Below are 14,137 nucleotides of genomic sequence, written 5' to 3' on the forward strand. Positions count from 1 at the left end.
CTGCATATGTCACAAAATTAACTGATGGAGAAAAAAGTCTCTCTGCACTCCATGTGCCAGGCCATAATTGTATCTGATCTGAGTATGTTTCAGACCCATTTGAGTTGAAATGCCATCACCTTTCAACATAACTGACATTGCCTCAGCTGCTGGGTAATGAAAGGGCAGTCCCGTCCCTTCCTTTCTTCACCCCTGGGAGACCAGTAGGAAGTGCTGCTTTCCCCAACTTCATGCTGGCATCAAGGAGGTAGGGAGGCATGCTAAACAAGATCTTTACCCTCATAGAACTTTCATTTGAATGGACCTCAAATTTATTTCAAGAAAGTATTTTATCTTACGGCTCTTTGGCAAGCTCTGGTGCTCTCATCAACAGCTACGTCAAATGTGCAGTGCATCATGTGCCTAGAGTTGGCCACTCCTTCCAAGATTCTTGGTGTGATCTTTTCTCGCTACTTCAGCTTACGATGTTTAACATGAACTAACCATTACAATGTGGGGCTCCCGTCAATGAATTTCAAGTTTAAATAATTTATCATTTTAACTTTTGAGAGTAGTTTTCTATACATCAAAAAACATTTCTACCAAGTTGAGTTCAAGTTTGGCAAAATGCATAAAAGTAACACCAAGTCTAAGCTCACTTTGCTTGCACTCCTTCCTTGTTTCTAATTTAATAAACATGTCCCAGAATGGAGTCTGCAAATCAAAGTATACATATAAAATGCTTACTTGTTCTGTTTGGGTTCTGTGTTAAATGTATACATTTCACAGGTATAAACATAAGACATATTCGCCAAGGGATTACATTTGTTGATGTGGCAGCCTCATGGCTTAAAGTATAAAAAATTCATAACTTGTCAATTATTAATTGCATTCCCCCCATTTGTACATAATATGGAACTTGTTTGAGTACTAGCTAAAAATGTTCATGATACTATTTCATATGTAAGTATTGCCGACACACACACACACACTCAGCCTCTTCCTACTTTGAGAGGTCAAACAATACCTAAAAATGATAATCCTTTTAAATAATAAAAAATCCTCTGTCCTTTGTTCATTTACCCATCTTCCTTCTAACTACATCCAATCACCAACCCTATCAATTTATTTCTTTTGATATATCTTTTAGTCTGATGGGTTTCATAACAGGAACACAGCATGAATACCCTTCAATACTTACAGCTTCCCCCCCAAAAAATTTAAACACCTTCTTTGCTAAGCAGAATGTATACACTGACTAACCCCCACAGCTCTAACCCTGGATGCCCTCTTCCTATTTCATTACCATTTGGTGCATGGACACATCATCTGAATGATATTTGTCTTGATAGGTAGTGGGGGAAAAAGCCTCGTTCCCCAAAGCTGTGCCATGTTTCTAGCCCTCTCACTACAGAGCTCATGCACTAAATGGAGACCAACTCAGACCACTGGTATTTTCCCTGAGAAAACCCTGTAGATGCTGTCAACTTAATTAGAAACTGGCCCTTTGCTCCGTCTTTCCAATGATCTCACCCATTATCTCTCATACCCTAAAACCCTATCATTCTCCAGAGAATTGATTATTTCTCCACACATCCTTGTCTCACTTCCCAGACAACTGTGTGTGACCCTTTCCCACTTCAACTGTACTGTTCATAGTCATTTTAACATCTGTCATCTCAGTTTAAGGTGTGATTGTGTTTAATAATGCTTCATTTTTGCAGTGGGTGCACCTTAGCTATTGCAGTATACAGAAAATTCTGACTGACATTCCCAGCGCTTTTTGCAGCCAGAGTAAATCAAGCACTGTGTTACCTCTTTCTATGACTGTCAGGTGACTACCCAGCATGACTGCTAATATTTTGAGAGAGGGCATCTCTACTTTGAAGAGCCTTCTTCCTTAATTTCACAGTCTTATAGCATTGACTTTTATTCCTCTCCTCTGAGTTCTTCTCCCTAATATAAAGCTTAATTTCAAATGTACCAGTTGACTGCCATTAAATTTAATTTCCAAAAGGAGTCCTTTATTGACCAAGTTAAATAACTTCCTTCTGTATTTAACTGTACAATGTAAAGATTGAATGTTACTTTTTATGGGAATAGCTGAGAAGAATTAAAAATAAACAGTTGACAATATATAGTATATATTGTCAACAAATATATTTAGTAAACAAAATCATTGTAGTTACTTCTATCTTGCCCAGCTATCCTTATTTACAAAAACCTATGTATTTGGCAAAAATGTAGCAAGTCTAACTCAGTTATAGGCAGTTACCTTTCACAGGTTATCCTCATCGAGGTACAAAGTTTTGTGAAGAGTCCCTGCTACTGTATTACAATTCTGAGTTCCCCATCAAAGTCATTAAATTTTCTTACTGTTAAAATCTATGATTGATTCAGCAATATACAGTAGAACCAATAATATGTATTGATGTTTAATATGTGTAATTTTTTGTAAATTTAGTTACAACAAAGAGTCTTTGCCAGCCCTTTCATTTATAGGTGGTAGCATGTACTCAAGAGGATCTTACCTAACAAATCAGAATTATCATTTAAAAATATGAAAAGCCTGTCACAGGCCAATTCTTCTTTAACATTAGCTAGAAAATGAACTCTTCCCAAGGCATACTGTACATTAATGACTCAATGCATAAACACTTGACCATCAAAAAAGCACTGAGTTTGAAAAATTGCTTTTTTTAACCTAACCCTGTATATACAAAACAGATTCATTACTGCTGAGATATGCTGCATCTGTAATTTCATTTTCACAAGACTTCCACACATCTCCAAAGAATCCAGATTAGTTCTCCCAGTAAATAACTATGACATTATTAGTGTTCATAGGAAATCCTATTTAAAAGCACAACAGGAAAGTCACTACACAGTAGTGCCCCCCCCACCAGCAAATACATAGAAACACAAATACACACCCATAGATAATAAAACATTGGAAAATGAGAAGAATAATCAAGAAAATGTTTTATCTTCAGCTGCGGTTCAGCCAGTCAGCCACCTTTAGCCAATGTTATTGCATCATCCCATTATTTTTAAAATGTAAGAAAATATTAGTGATCAAATAAGATAAGGAAAAATGTCAAACTAATTATGAAATGAAACTGAACTATCAAGAAATGAAATACTCTGTGTCATTAACCTTAAGTTCTGTCTCACATAGAAAGCAGAAAAGATTTCAGATAAAAGGCTCAGATTGCAAACTGTGAAGTATTTCACATTAACCTGCTCCTAGATTCTGTGGGTTTCTTTTCTGGGTTTTTCTATTTTTAATAACTAGAATTTCATTCCAATTCATTTACTACTAACCTGGAATTGCCTCTGGGATCTGAAAATTGAATTGATGAAGTATAATCAAACTCTTTATAAAGAAGAGCCATTTCTAAAATCCCCAAAACTCCCCTCAGCTTTAATATTCTTGTATTGTGTTGTGGGATCCATTAATATTAGAGAGGGAAAGTGAAGAAAGATAGGAAAGCAGGATGCTGGGTACCTATGCTTAAAACTGTGAGCCATGATGGGGTTAAATGGGTGGTTATTTTTATATGTGAGGTAATAGTAATTAACTTGTCTAGATTCCTTTCAAAAACTATTAAACTACTTAATGAATGAGTCTTAGAAACTGTACACAGTTCATAGAACAGATTGAACAAAATTTTGCCATTATCAAAATAAATAGTTTTAATAATATATTAAGCACGCAGGATAACACAGTAAATATGCCAATTATTGCTCCTTATGTAACTTACATTTGTGGCAAAAACAAATTTTGGAGAAGTAATCAAACTGAATAAGTGAATAAATGGCAGTATTGTAAAAGTCAATATCGAGTGCTATTTTTTTAAGATTTTATTTACTTATTTTAGAGAAAGGGGAAGGGAGGGAGAAAGAGAGGGAGAGAAACATCAATGTGCGGTAGCCTCTTGCACACCCCCTCCTGGGGACCTGGCCTGCAACTCAGGCATGTGCCCTGACTGGGAATAGAACCAGCGACCTTTTGGTTTGCAGCTGGCACTCAATCCACTGAGCCACACCAGCCAGGGCCAATAGTCAGGTCCTTTATACTTCAATAATTATTATAGTTTTCTATACATGGGTCCTGCATATTTTGGATAGGGTTACTCCTAGGAATTTTGTGATGTGTATGTTGCTATATTATTCAGAGAATTTTTCTATTTCTTTTTTTCTCTTATTAGGATATTGATACTTTTTTTGTGTGTTTCATAGCCATATTGATTTTTGTTTTAGAGGATTTTATATGGCATTTTTGAGTTTTCTAAGGGACATTCTGCAATTACTGACCATTTTCCATTTTACTCTCCAACAACTAGTCCATTATTTCTGATTTATGTCTTACTGCACTAGCTAGAAATTCTAAAATAGTGTGGAATAAGATGATCAGGAATTCCATCTCCCCCTTGATTTTAGTATGAGTTCTGGTTTTATAATTAATATTATATGATGTCTGTCTTCTCAGATATAATTTTTTATGATAAGGAAGTATCTTTCCTTCATTTATTTTCCTTAAGATTTTATTTATTAGGAAAGGGCTCTTTTTCAAATTCTTAATTACTATTTCTCAGTTGGCTAGAGTGTGACTTTAAGTAATTTTTTTCAAGAAGGGCATTGGTGCTATAATCTATAAATTTTTGAATAACTGAGAATTCTGCTGCCATCACACATAAACATCTAGGAGGGCATATAATTCTTAGGTTACAAGTTTTCTCCTTAATATGCAATAGATGGGTAGGAACGCAAAATCGTACAGCCACTTTGGGAAGTGCTTTGGCAGTTCATTAAAAAGTTAAATATACACCTACCGTATAACCCAGCCATCCCACTCCTACATATCTACCTAAGAGAAATGGAAATTTATGTTCACACAAAACCCTGTAAATAAAAGTTTATGGCAGCTTTAGTCACAATAGCCCCAAACTGTAAACCACACAGATGTCCTTAAACCATTTCCTACTATGGAAGAGCATGCATCCATAAGAAGGCCCAAACTGCTGGTTCACACAACAACTTGTGTAAATTTTAAATGCATTTTCCTAAGGAAAACAAGACAGAATCAAGTTACTATATGTTGTGTGATTCCATTTTACGTGTCCCTGTTTAAAAAACTAGTGGCTGCCAGTGGTTGGAATGGGAGGAGAGATTATTGATAAAGGGGTAACTCTTGTTTTGGGGGGATGATGAAATTATTCTGTAGGGAACTATATCAGTGGACATGTGACACTATGCATTTGTCCAAACACGTAGAACTGTACATCCCAGAAATGGGATTTTATTGTATGAAGGCAACAACAAAATCAGCATGGCGGGGTGATTTGGAATGCAGACCATGACAAAGGTCTGCAGACCTTTGTCATATACAGTCATGACAGACCATAACTATACTTTCAGTGAATCACATAGTTGCCCTGAAGGCAACAGGGGAGAAAGAAGCTGAGCTAAGAAACTCTGGAAAGCTATGTTTTCACTGAATGCTTTAAGGTTAAAGACAAAAAAACAATTGTTCACTATTACTATTCTATAGTTGGTAATGTGTTCCTCATGCAGAAATGGGTTAGGACATCTAAAACTACTTTTTCAGGATTTTATTTTATTTTTTAGATTTTAAAGGTATTTTAGATGCTTTTAAAGACATTTTATTTATGTTTATATACTAAAGTTGACTTAACAAATAAATTTAGAAAATGGAGTCAGTATTTTCACTGTCAAGACAAAGAAGTTACAAATAAGGGAGAAAGTCTAGAATGAGCTATGTTGTCTTGGATTAAAATTGGAGATATCAGTATGAACTTAAAAAAACACACACACATAAATGATACCGAAATATACTTGTGCATGAGCTAGTATCCATGCATGTATTTCCTGGGTCTGTCTACTGAAAGGGGCTGCAAAGTACCCCGGCTGCAATAAGTACAGCCAGCACCAAAACTTGGCTTCTAATTCCACTCCAAATAGAAAAAGCAGGATTGTGCAGAAACTGCTGATTCTAGGGCTGGGGCAGGGAAAACACAATAATAGTCTGGAGCATCAGAAAATAAGGTGGTGAAAATAAAGTTGGGGTGAAGAAAAAAAAGGGCATGAGAGCCAGCCTGGAAAAGTTGCCAGTTACCAAAGTTAGAACAGCATGAGCAACAAGATATATAACAATGACATTACTTTATATAAATGCAAATAAATAAATTACTGGTAAATGGGGAAGAAGTGACAATTTTTCATTCAATAACAGCTCCAATTAGTAAACATGAAGGAATGAGGTAAACAAATCCTTAAAGCACCACAGTAATAATTTCCACACCATGGGTGTTAAAATTAGTGGTGAAAGTTAATGTAAAAATAGGGCATTTGCACAAGATCAAAGCAATCCTCCAAAATATTTAGTAATTATAAAGGAAAAATAGTAAAAACAGTAGAGAATCCTAACAAGCACTAGTTTAGCCAAGTGACCAAGCATCAGCACTGATGACATACTCACTTTGTTTAATCCCTGACCCAACACACTGAGCAGGGCACTGGCCTCTAGGTTCCCTTCTCCCTCATTCACAGTCTTAATCTAATCTTGAACAATCATCAGACCACCCCAACAGGAGGCACAGCCTATAAAATAACTGACCACACCCTTCAAAAATGTCAAGGTCATGAAGGACAAAGATTCAGGAACTACCACAGACAGGAGATAAGGAGACAGGACAACTAAATGTAAATAACAAAAGGACACTAGCAGAAAAAATGGCGAAATCTAAAAAAGTTCCCTACTTTAGTTAGTAGTGTCCCAGTGTTAATTTCTCCATTTTATTTTTGGTTATATAAGATGGTAAACATAAGGGGAATCTGGGTGAAAGGTTATGGGAAATCTATGTACTTTTTTTGCTGCTTCTATAAGTCAAAATATAAAAAAGATAGTGCCAAAAAATATTGTAGATGTGCTGTCATTTAAGGCTTCACAGAAGTTGAAGGCCAGCCTAATTTTTGTGCCTTTTTAGGTGTTTTCTTTTTTCCTGCCTGGATACTTTAAACCCATTTCCTCTTACTTGGAATTAAGTTTTATATGTTACTTTGATTTTTCTGTAGTGTCATTTTAACTCTATTTTCCCCCAAGTTATATTCACTTTCATTTAGCCTCATATTGTATCTCATTTTTTTCTCTGTTTTGCCTTACAGGTTGTAACCTAAGGCTTTCTGCAGTTTGTTCACAGAGGCTGTGCCTTACAGTAGGAACTGAGAAAACCATGGTGTTTTAATATTTTTGTCTGGTTCCCATATTAAGCATGTTTCTGTGGCATTTTTTAGGGTAATTTTCACTTTCCCTTCAGCTGGAGCACATATTCACAAGCACCATTTGGTTCATTGGATAATTCACCTTCCAGGTAGGAGAGGTCTGTCTGGATCACTTGCATCATTCTGTGATTCACAGAAAACCATCCACAACAGGTTTGCTGATTGACCTTGAGGCTGTGAGGTTTTTTAAAATCAATTTGAGTGTTTTTACAGTTAATGTTGTGGGTGATTCAAAGAGTTTCATTGGGGGTGGTTAGAGCACATTTTAAATCAGAGCTACCTACCCAAAATATCTACGTTTTTGAAACACCAATTTTAGTAGTATCTCCCAACGTGTTTCTGTTGAGAAAGAATATTTGCACTGTAAGCATTATATCTAGAACCCCTATACTCCAGAATCAGAAAAAAAGAATGTGAAGCAATAGTTTATATTTCACAGGAAAATTAAAGCAAGAGATTTGTTACTTCTCCCCAAGAAGAGTTATGAAGTTAGATAGTGGCCTGGAAACCAATGAAGCTGATTACAAAATGAATATTTAAAAGGCCTTCTGATTTAATGTGCTCTTGTTTCCATTCACTTTATTCTTTATAAGCACAGAGCCCTCTGTAAATATTGTTTTAAGGATTATCAGTCTTAATTTTTCAAATTTATCCAAAGGCTATAATTTAAATCATAATATTGGCTTTACAAATGTAAACAATTACTAACCCCCTTTCCTTTATTAGCTAATAAGAATGCCAATGCAATTAGAGTCGATTAAATAATTGCTTTGTTAATCTAATGTATTACTGCTCTAAGACATCCTGTGGCCCATCCAGCCAGTGGGATAGCTAGGAGAGAGCAAAACTCCGTCAATGTAAAGAGAATGGGAAGGAGCATATTGGAAAAACTTGGTCCAACAAAGAGTAAAACATTTATTGAAATTCTGATGCATCAGCTTCATACTTTATAGTTTAACCACAGCAAAAGATGAGAAAGTCCTAAGAGATTTTGAAGCTTGTCATTTGATTTAGATGACACTTAGTGTGGGACAAATTATGTCTCCAGCTACATTTTAACTAGACTTCTGTCATCCTTCTGCTTTCGAGACACCAGCTGTAGGTAACTGCTTTGTCTCTGTGACCTGAAGTCTAGTTGCATCTTTCAAATGGCTCTTCATTAGTGACTCATCACTGCTGACAGTATGATGTTTAAACTACTGACTACTATATAGAATTCCTTTATGATTCGATTCCTGCTCACAGATGCAGGCTCATCTTCCACCATGTTTCTTCTGTCCTTCCTGTCAGTAAGAACTTCAAATCTCCCTGCAGACTCTGCTGGCTCACATTCATCCTTTGTACATGCCAGAGAACAGCTAAGTATTCCCTGTGAATTACTGATCTTTCAGGATAAAAATGAAAATATCCCCTCTTTGGCCAAGTTTTCTCTATCCACCTCTGTCTCTAGTTTCCTCCTCAGCTTCCACCAGGAAAATTATCCTACTTTTCCTTTATGATAATACTTAGTTCTGTCATACTACTTCTAATGTGACATACCTTGAGAGATTATTTACAATTTTTTTTTAACTTTTGTGTCCCCTACCATGTTATCCTTTGCCTTTTTGAGGGCAGAATGAATCTATTATCACAATAATTTCAGAACCTAGTGAAGTACCAGGTAATACTGCTCAGCAAATATTGGGGGGATGAATGATTAATAGGCAAGTAGCACAGCGGTCTCTCTGGGAGGGTGCAGAACAGGTTCTCAGTCATCATAGCTGTCATCTCACTCCTGCTCTGCCCCAAGTGTTTTTGTGGACCTGCACACAGAAGAGCAAGAAAGAGAATTTTTTTTGTTTTTATTTTTTCTGACCCAGGTTCAGACTATACCAAAAGTACATTCAGAGGCTGCTCCTTTGGAAAGATGGATATTAAGGGTGGAAGGAAGGAAAGGAGAAAGCCCAGAGCAGGTAGGATTACCATGCATTGGATTCTATGTTATCCCTTCCATATATATTATCTCATTTAATTCCAAAACAAGTACAGCAAATCCTCAAATAATATCATTTCATTTTAGCATTGATAGGATAGCATAGGAACTTCACTCTTATTTATATATTTAGCCTGTGGTAAACTTGTTTTATTACATATCATTTGTTGTTTTTTTAAAATATATTTTATTGATTATGCCATTACAGTTGTTCTATTTCCCCCCTTCATTTCCCTCCACCCTGCACACCACTCCCCCACCCCCCCTTTAGTTCATGTCCATGTGTCACAAGTTCTTTGGATGGATTCTACATTTCCCATACTATTCTTGCCCTGCCCCCTATTTTCTACCTACTGTCTATGCTACTTATTTTCTGTACCTTCTCTCCCCTTCTCCTTCTCCCACTCTCCTGTTGCTAACCTTCCATGTGATCTCCATTTCTATGGTTCTCCTCCTGATCCAGCTGTCCTCTTAGTTTGCTTTTGTTTTAGGTGTGGTTCTTAATAACTGTGAGTTTGCTGTCCTTTCACTGTTCACCTTTTTTATCTTCTTTTTCTTAGATAAGCCCCTTTAACATTTCATATAATAAGGGCTTGGTGATGATGAACTCCTTGAATTTGATCCTATCTGAGAAGTACTTTATCTGCCCTTCCATTCTAAATGAAAACTTTGCTGGATAGAGTAATCTTGGATGTAGGTCTTTGGATTTCATGACTTGGAATACTTCCTTCCAGCCCCTTCTTGCCTGTAAGGTCTCCTTTGAGAAATCCACTGACAGTCTGATGGGCACTCCTTTGTAGGTGACTGTCCTCTTATCTCTTGCTGCTTCTAGAATTCTCTCCTTCATTTTAATCTTGGCTAATATAATTATGATGTGCCTTGATGTGTTCCTTCTTGGGACCAACTTCTTTGGGACTCTCTGAGCTTCCTGGATTTCCTGGAAATCTATTGCCTTTGCCAGATTGGGGAAATTCTCATTTTCTTTAAAGTCACAGAACCTACCAACAACATTGAGGACTTACTGTATTCAGAGGAAATTTTATTATCCCCATATTTATAGTTAAGGAAACTGGGTCCTTTATGTAATTTGTACTAGGCCACACAGCTGACCATTGATCAAGCTGGAATTTAAATTTGAGTTGGCTCATTCAAAACTTGGTGCTCTTGGAATATGGTAATTAAAGAGCTTTTAGTTCTACAAAAAACTATAATGACCCATTCTGTGAGTATCCTAAACTTGATGCAATGTTGTTTTTCAACTTTAAACAATAACCTTTGGAAATATATGCCTATTATAAATATTTATCATTCTTAGCTTTATTTAGTAGTCATTTATCTATAAGCATTTATTGGAATTTCCTGCGGGCCAAACACCAAGCTGAACACATAGTACACAAGCATGTCTAAAAGGTAGGTTAAGAATAGTATGGAAAATGGAGAAGTCAAAGAACTTATATACATGACCCATGGATATGAACTAAGGTGGGGGGAATGGTAGAGGGAGGGGGGTGCAGGGCAGAGGGGAATAAAAAAGAGCAAAAAATGGGACAACTGTAATAGCATAATCAATAACATATTTAAGTACTTAACACATTAAAAATGAAAATAAGTAAAACACAGCCCCGGGACTTAAGTAGTTCTTTTGGCATTTTCTTAGAAGCATTCTCATTCTGCAAGCCCACTGGCCATCCCATTCATGGTTTCTCTGTTTTTTCTTCTGCCTTTAAACAAATTAACTCACATCAATATATACCTCATACTAATTATATTAGAATGTTTCATCTGCTTTCTGCTCTTAGTCTAAAAGGAAGGATCAGACTTTTATCTTTTCCATAGTCAATAAACTCTCTAATTCTTTTTCTTCAACTCCCATTCCTTACCCCCTCCACGTTGGCAGCCATCAGATTCTTCTTTATATTTTAGGTCAGTTTCTGTTTTGTATTGTTCATCTATTTTGTGTTTTTAAGATTGCACATATAAGTGGGATTATATAGTATTTGTCTATGTTGGGCTTATTCCACTTAGCATAATACCCTCTAGGCCCATCCATATTGTAATGAATGGCAAGGTTTCATTCTTTTTCATTACCAAATAATATTCTATTGTGTATATATACATGCCACATTTTCTTTACCCATTTATTTATTGATAGACATTTAGGTTGCTTCCATATCTTGGCAATTACTACTATTGCTGCAATGAACATATAAATATATATATTTATATATCTTTTTCAATTAGTGTTTCTGTTTTCTTCAGTTAAATACCCAGAAGTATAATTGCTGGATCATATGGCAGCTTTATTTTTAAGTTTTTGAAGAATTTCCATACTGTTTTTCATAGTGGCTGCACTAATTTATAATCCTACCAACAGTGCACAAGAGTTCCATTTTCTCTGCACCCTAGCCAACATTTACTACTCATTGATTTATTGATGATAGCCATTCTGACAGATGATATCTCATTATGGTTTTAATTTGCATTTTCCTGATGATTAGTGATGCTGAGCATCTTTTTGTATGTTTGTTGGTCATCTGTATGTCCTCTTTGGAGAAAAGTATGTTCAGGTCCTCTGCCCATTTTTTAATTGGATCATTTTTTGATGTTAAATTGTGTGAGTTCTTTATATATTTTGGATGTTAAGCCTTTATAGGATGTTTTATTGGCAAATATAGTTTCCCTTTCAATAAGTTGTATTTTTGTTTTGTTGATAGTTTTCTTCACTATGCAAAAACTTCCCATTTGTTTATTTTTTTCTTTAGTTTCCATGTGCAAGGCCATATATCCAAAAAGATAGTTTTAGGAGAGATGTCAGAGTTTATTGCCTCTGTTTTCTTCTAGGAGTCTTATGGTTTCAGGCTAACATTTAAGTCTTTAATCCATTTTGATTTTATTTTTTGCATGTGTCTGCTCAGTATTTCCAACATCACTTATTGAGGAGACTATATTTACCTTGTTGTACATCCTTGCCTCCTTTGTTGTAGATTAATTGACATATAAAGAAGGATTTATTTTTAGGCTTTCTATTTTACTTCATTGATTTATATGTTCTCATGCCAGTACCATGCTGTTTTGATTATTGTAGCTTCATACCATAGTTTGATATCAGGTTGCATGATACCTCCCACTTTGTTCTTTATCAAGATTTCTTTGGCTATTTGACATTTTTTGTGATTTTTATGTAAATTTTAGGATTAGCTGTTTTAATTCTGAGAAGAATTAGTATATCTAATTCTTTGGTATTTTATTGGGATTCCATTGAATCTGTATATTACTTGAGGTAAAAAGGACATTTTAACAATATTAATTCTTCCAATCTATGAGCAAAGCATATTCCTTCATTTGTTTGTATCTTTTCTATTTCTTTTATAAAGTCTTATAATTTTCAGAGTACAGACCTTTAACTGCCTTGTTTAAATATATTCCTAGGTGTTTTATGCTTTTTAAAGCAATTATACTTGGGACTGTTTTCTTAATTTCGTCATATCACTTGTTATTGGTCTATCGAAATGCAACAGATTTCTGTATACTGATTCTGTATCCTGCAGCCTTAGAACCATAAAACCATTAGAAATATTATTATTTCTAATGGTTTTATGTTGAAATCTTTAGGCTTTTCTATATACAGTATTATGTCATCTGCAAATATAAGAGTTTTATTTATTTCTTCCAATTTGGATACCTTTCATTTCTTTCTCTTGTCTGATTTCTGTGACTATGACCTCAAGTACTATGTTGAATCAAAGTGCTGATAAAGGCCATCCTTGTCTTAGGTCTGACCTTAACAGGAAAGGCTTTCAGCATTTCACCATTGAGTATGATATTGCTATGGGTTTGCCATATATGGCTTTTATTATGTTGATATATTCTCCTTATATACCTAGTTTGTAAGAGTTTTTATTATAAAGCAATGTTGTATTTTTTCAAATGATTTTTGGCATCTACTGACATAATCATGTGGTTTTTATCATTTATTATTTTATTTCATTATCACATTCATTGATTTATGGATGTCAGACCATTCTTGTATCCCTGGATGAACCCCACTTGGTCAATGTGTAATTCTTTTAAATGTATTGTACAATCTGGTTTGCTAAAAATTTGTTAAGAACTTTTGCATCCATGTTCATCAAGGATCTCAGCCTGTAATTTTCTTTTTTGTAATATCTTTTTATTTAGTTTTGGCATCAGAGTAATGCTGGTTTCACAAAAATATTTGAAAAAACTTCTTCACTTTTAATTTTTGAGGTAGTTTAAGAATTCTTTGAAAATTTGGTAAAATTCACCTGTGAAGCCATCTGGATCTAGACTTTCATTTGTTGGGAGTTTTTTGATTACTACTTCAGTTTTTTTCTAGATATTGGTCTGTTTAGATTATGTATTTTTCCTGGCTCAGTCTTAGAAGGTTATATACTTCTAAAAATATATTCATTTCTTTTATATTATCAAATTTCTTGGCATATAATTTTTATATTATTATTTAATGTTGGGTGGGTTTTTTGTATTTTTGTGGTGTCAGTTGTAACTTCATTTTCATTTATGATTTTGTTCATTTGGCCTCTTTTTTCCTTGATGAGTTTGACTAAAGGTTTATTTATTTGTCTTTTCTGAGAACCAACTCTTATTGATCTTATCTATTGCTTTTTAAATATCTATTCCATTTATTAACTTTCTGAACTTATTTTCTTCCTTCATTTGACTTTGGGTTTTGTTTGTTCTTCTTCTAGTTTCTTTACATGTAGCATTAGATTGTTCATTTTGGATTTTTCTTGTTCTTAGGGTGGGCCTGCATAGCAATGAACTTCTCTCTTAGAGTTGCTTTTGTTGTATCCCAAAAGTTTTGAAAAGTTTTGTTTTCATTTTTAATTAGTCCACGATAGT

At 34.9% G+C, this 14,137-nt stretch overlaps 2 protein-coding genes across 10 annotated transcripts in view; one reads left to right on the plus strand and one right to left on the minus strand.

Moving 5' to 3' along the window:
* The window catches only part of LOC128627135 (uncharacterized), an 87,786-nt gene that overhangs the window by 27,514 nt on the left and 46,135 nt on the right, over window positions 1-14,137 (plus strand). For 4 of the 8 annotated variants that reach the window (XR_008391243.1, XR_008391244.1, XR_008391246.1 and 1 more), the window contains one exon: window positions 9,144-9,236. The exons of the other annotated variants lie outside the window; for them this stretch is intronic. Coding sequence is in view for 1 of the 4 variants with exons in the window: in XM_053663581.1 (XP_053519556.1) it covers window positions 9,144-9,236 (93 nt within the window). In the remaining 3 variants the exon portion in view is untranslated. The remainder of the gene's footprint in view (window positions 1-9,143; window positions 9,237-14,137) is intronic. 8 annotated transcript variants of the gene reach the window in all.
* KIAA0825 (KIAA0825 ortholog) overlaps window positions 1-14,137 on the minus strand; it is a 412,101-nt gene that overhangs the window by 15,339 nt on the left and 382,625 nt on the right. The gene's annotated exons all lie outside the window — the stretch shown is intronic.

The sequence above is a fragment of the Artibeus jamaicensis genome, unplaced genomic scaffold, assembly GCF_021234435.1.
Source record: "Artibeus jamaicensis isolate MK-2021 breed Jamaican fruit bat unplaced genomic scaffold, CSHL_Jam_final contig_3214, whole genome shotgun sequence".
NCBI lineage: Eukaryota > Metazoa > Chordata > Mammalia > Chiroptera > Phyllostomidae > Artibeus > Artibeus jamaicensis.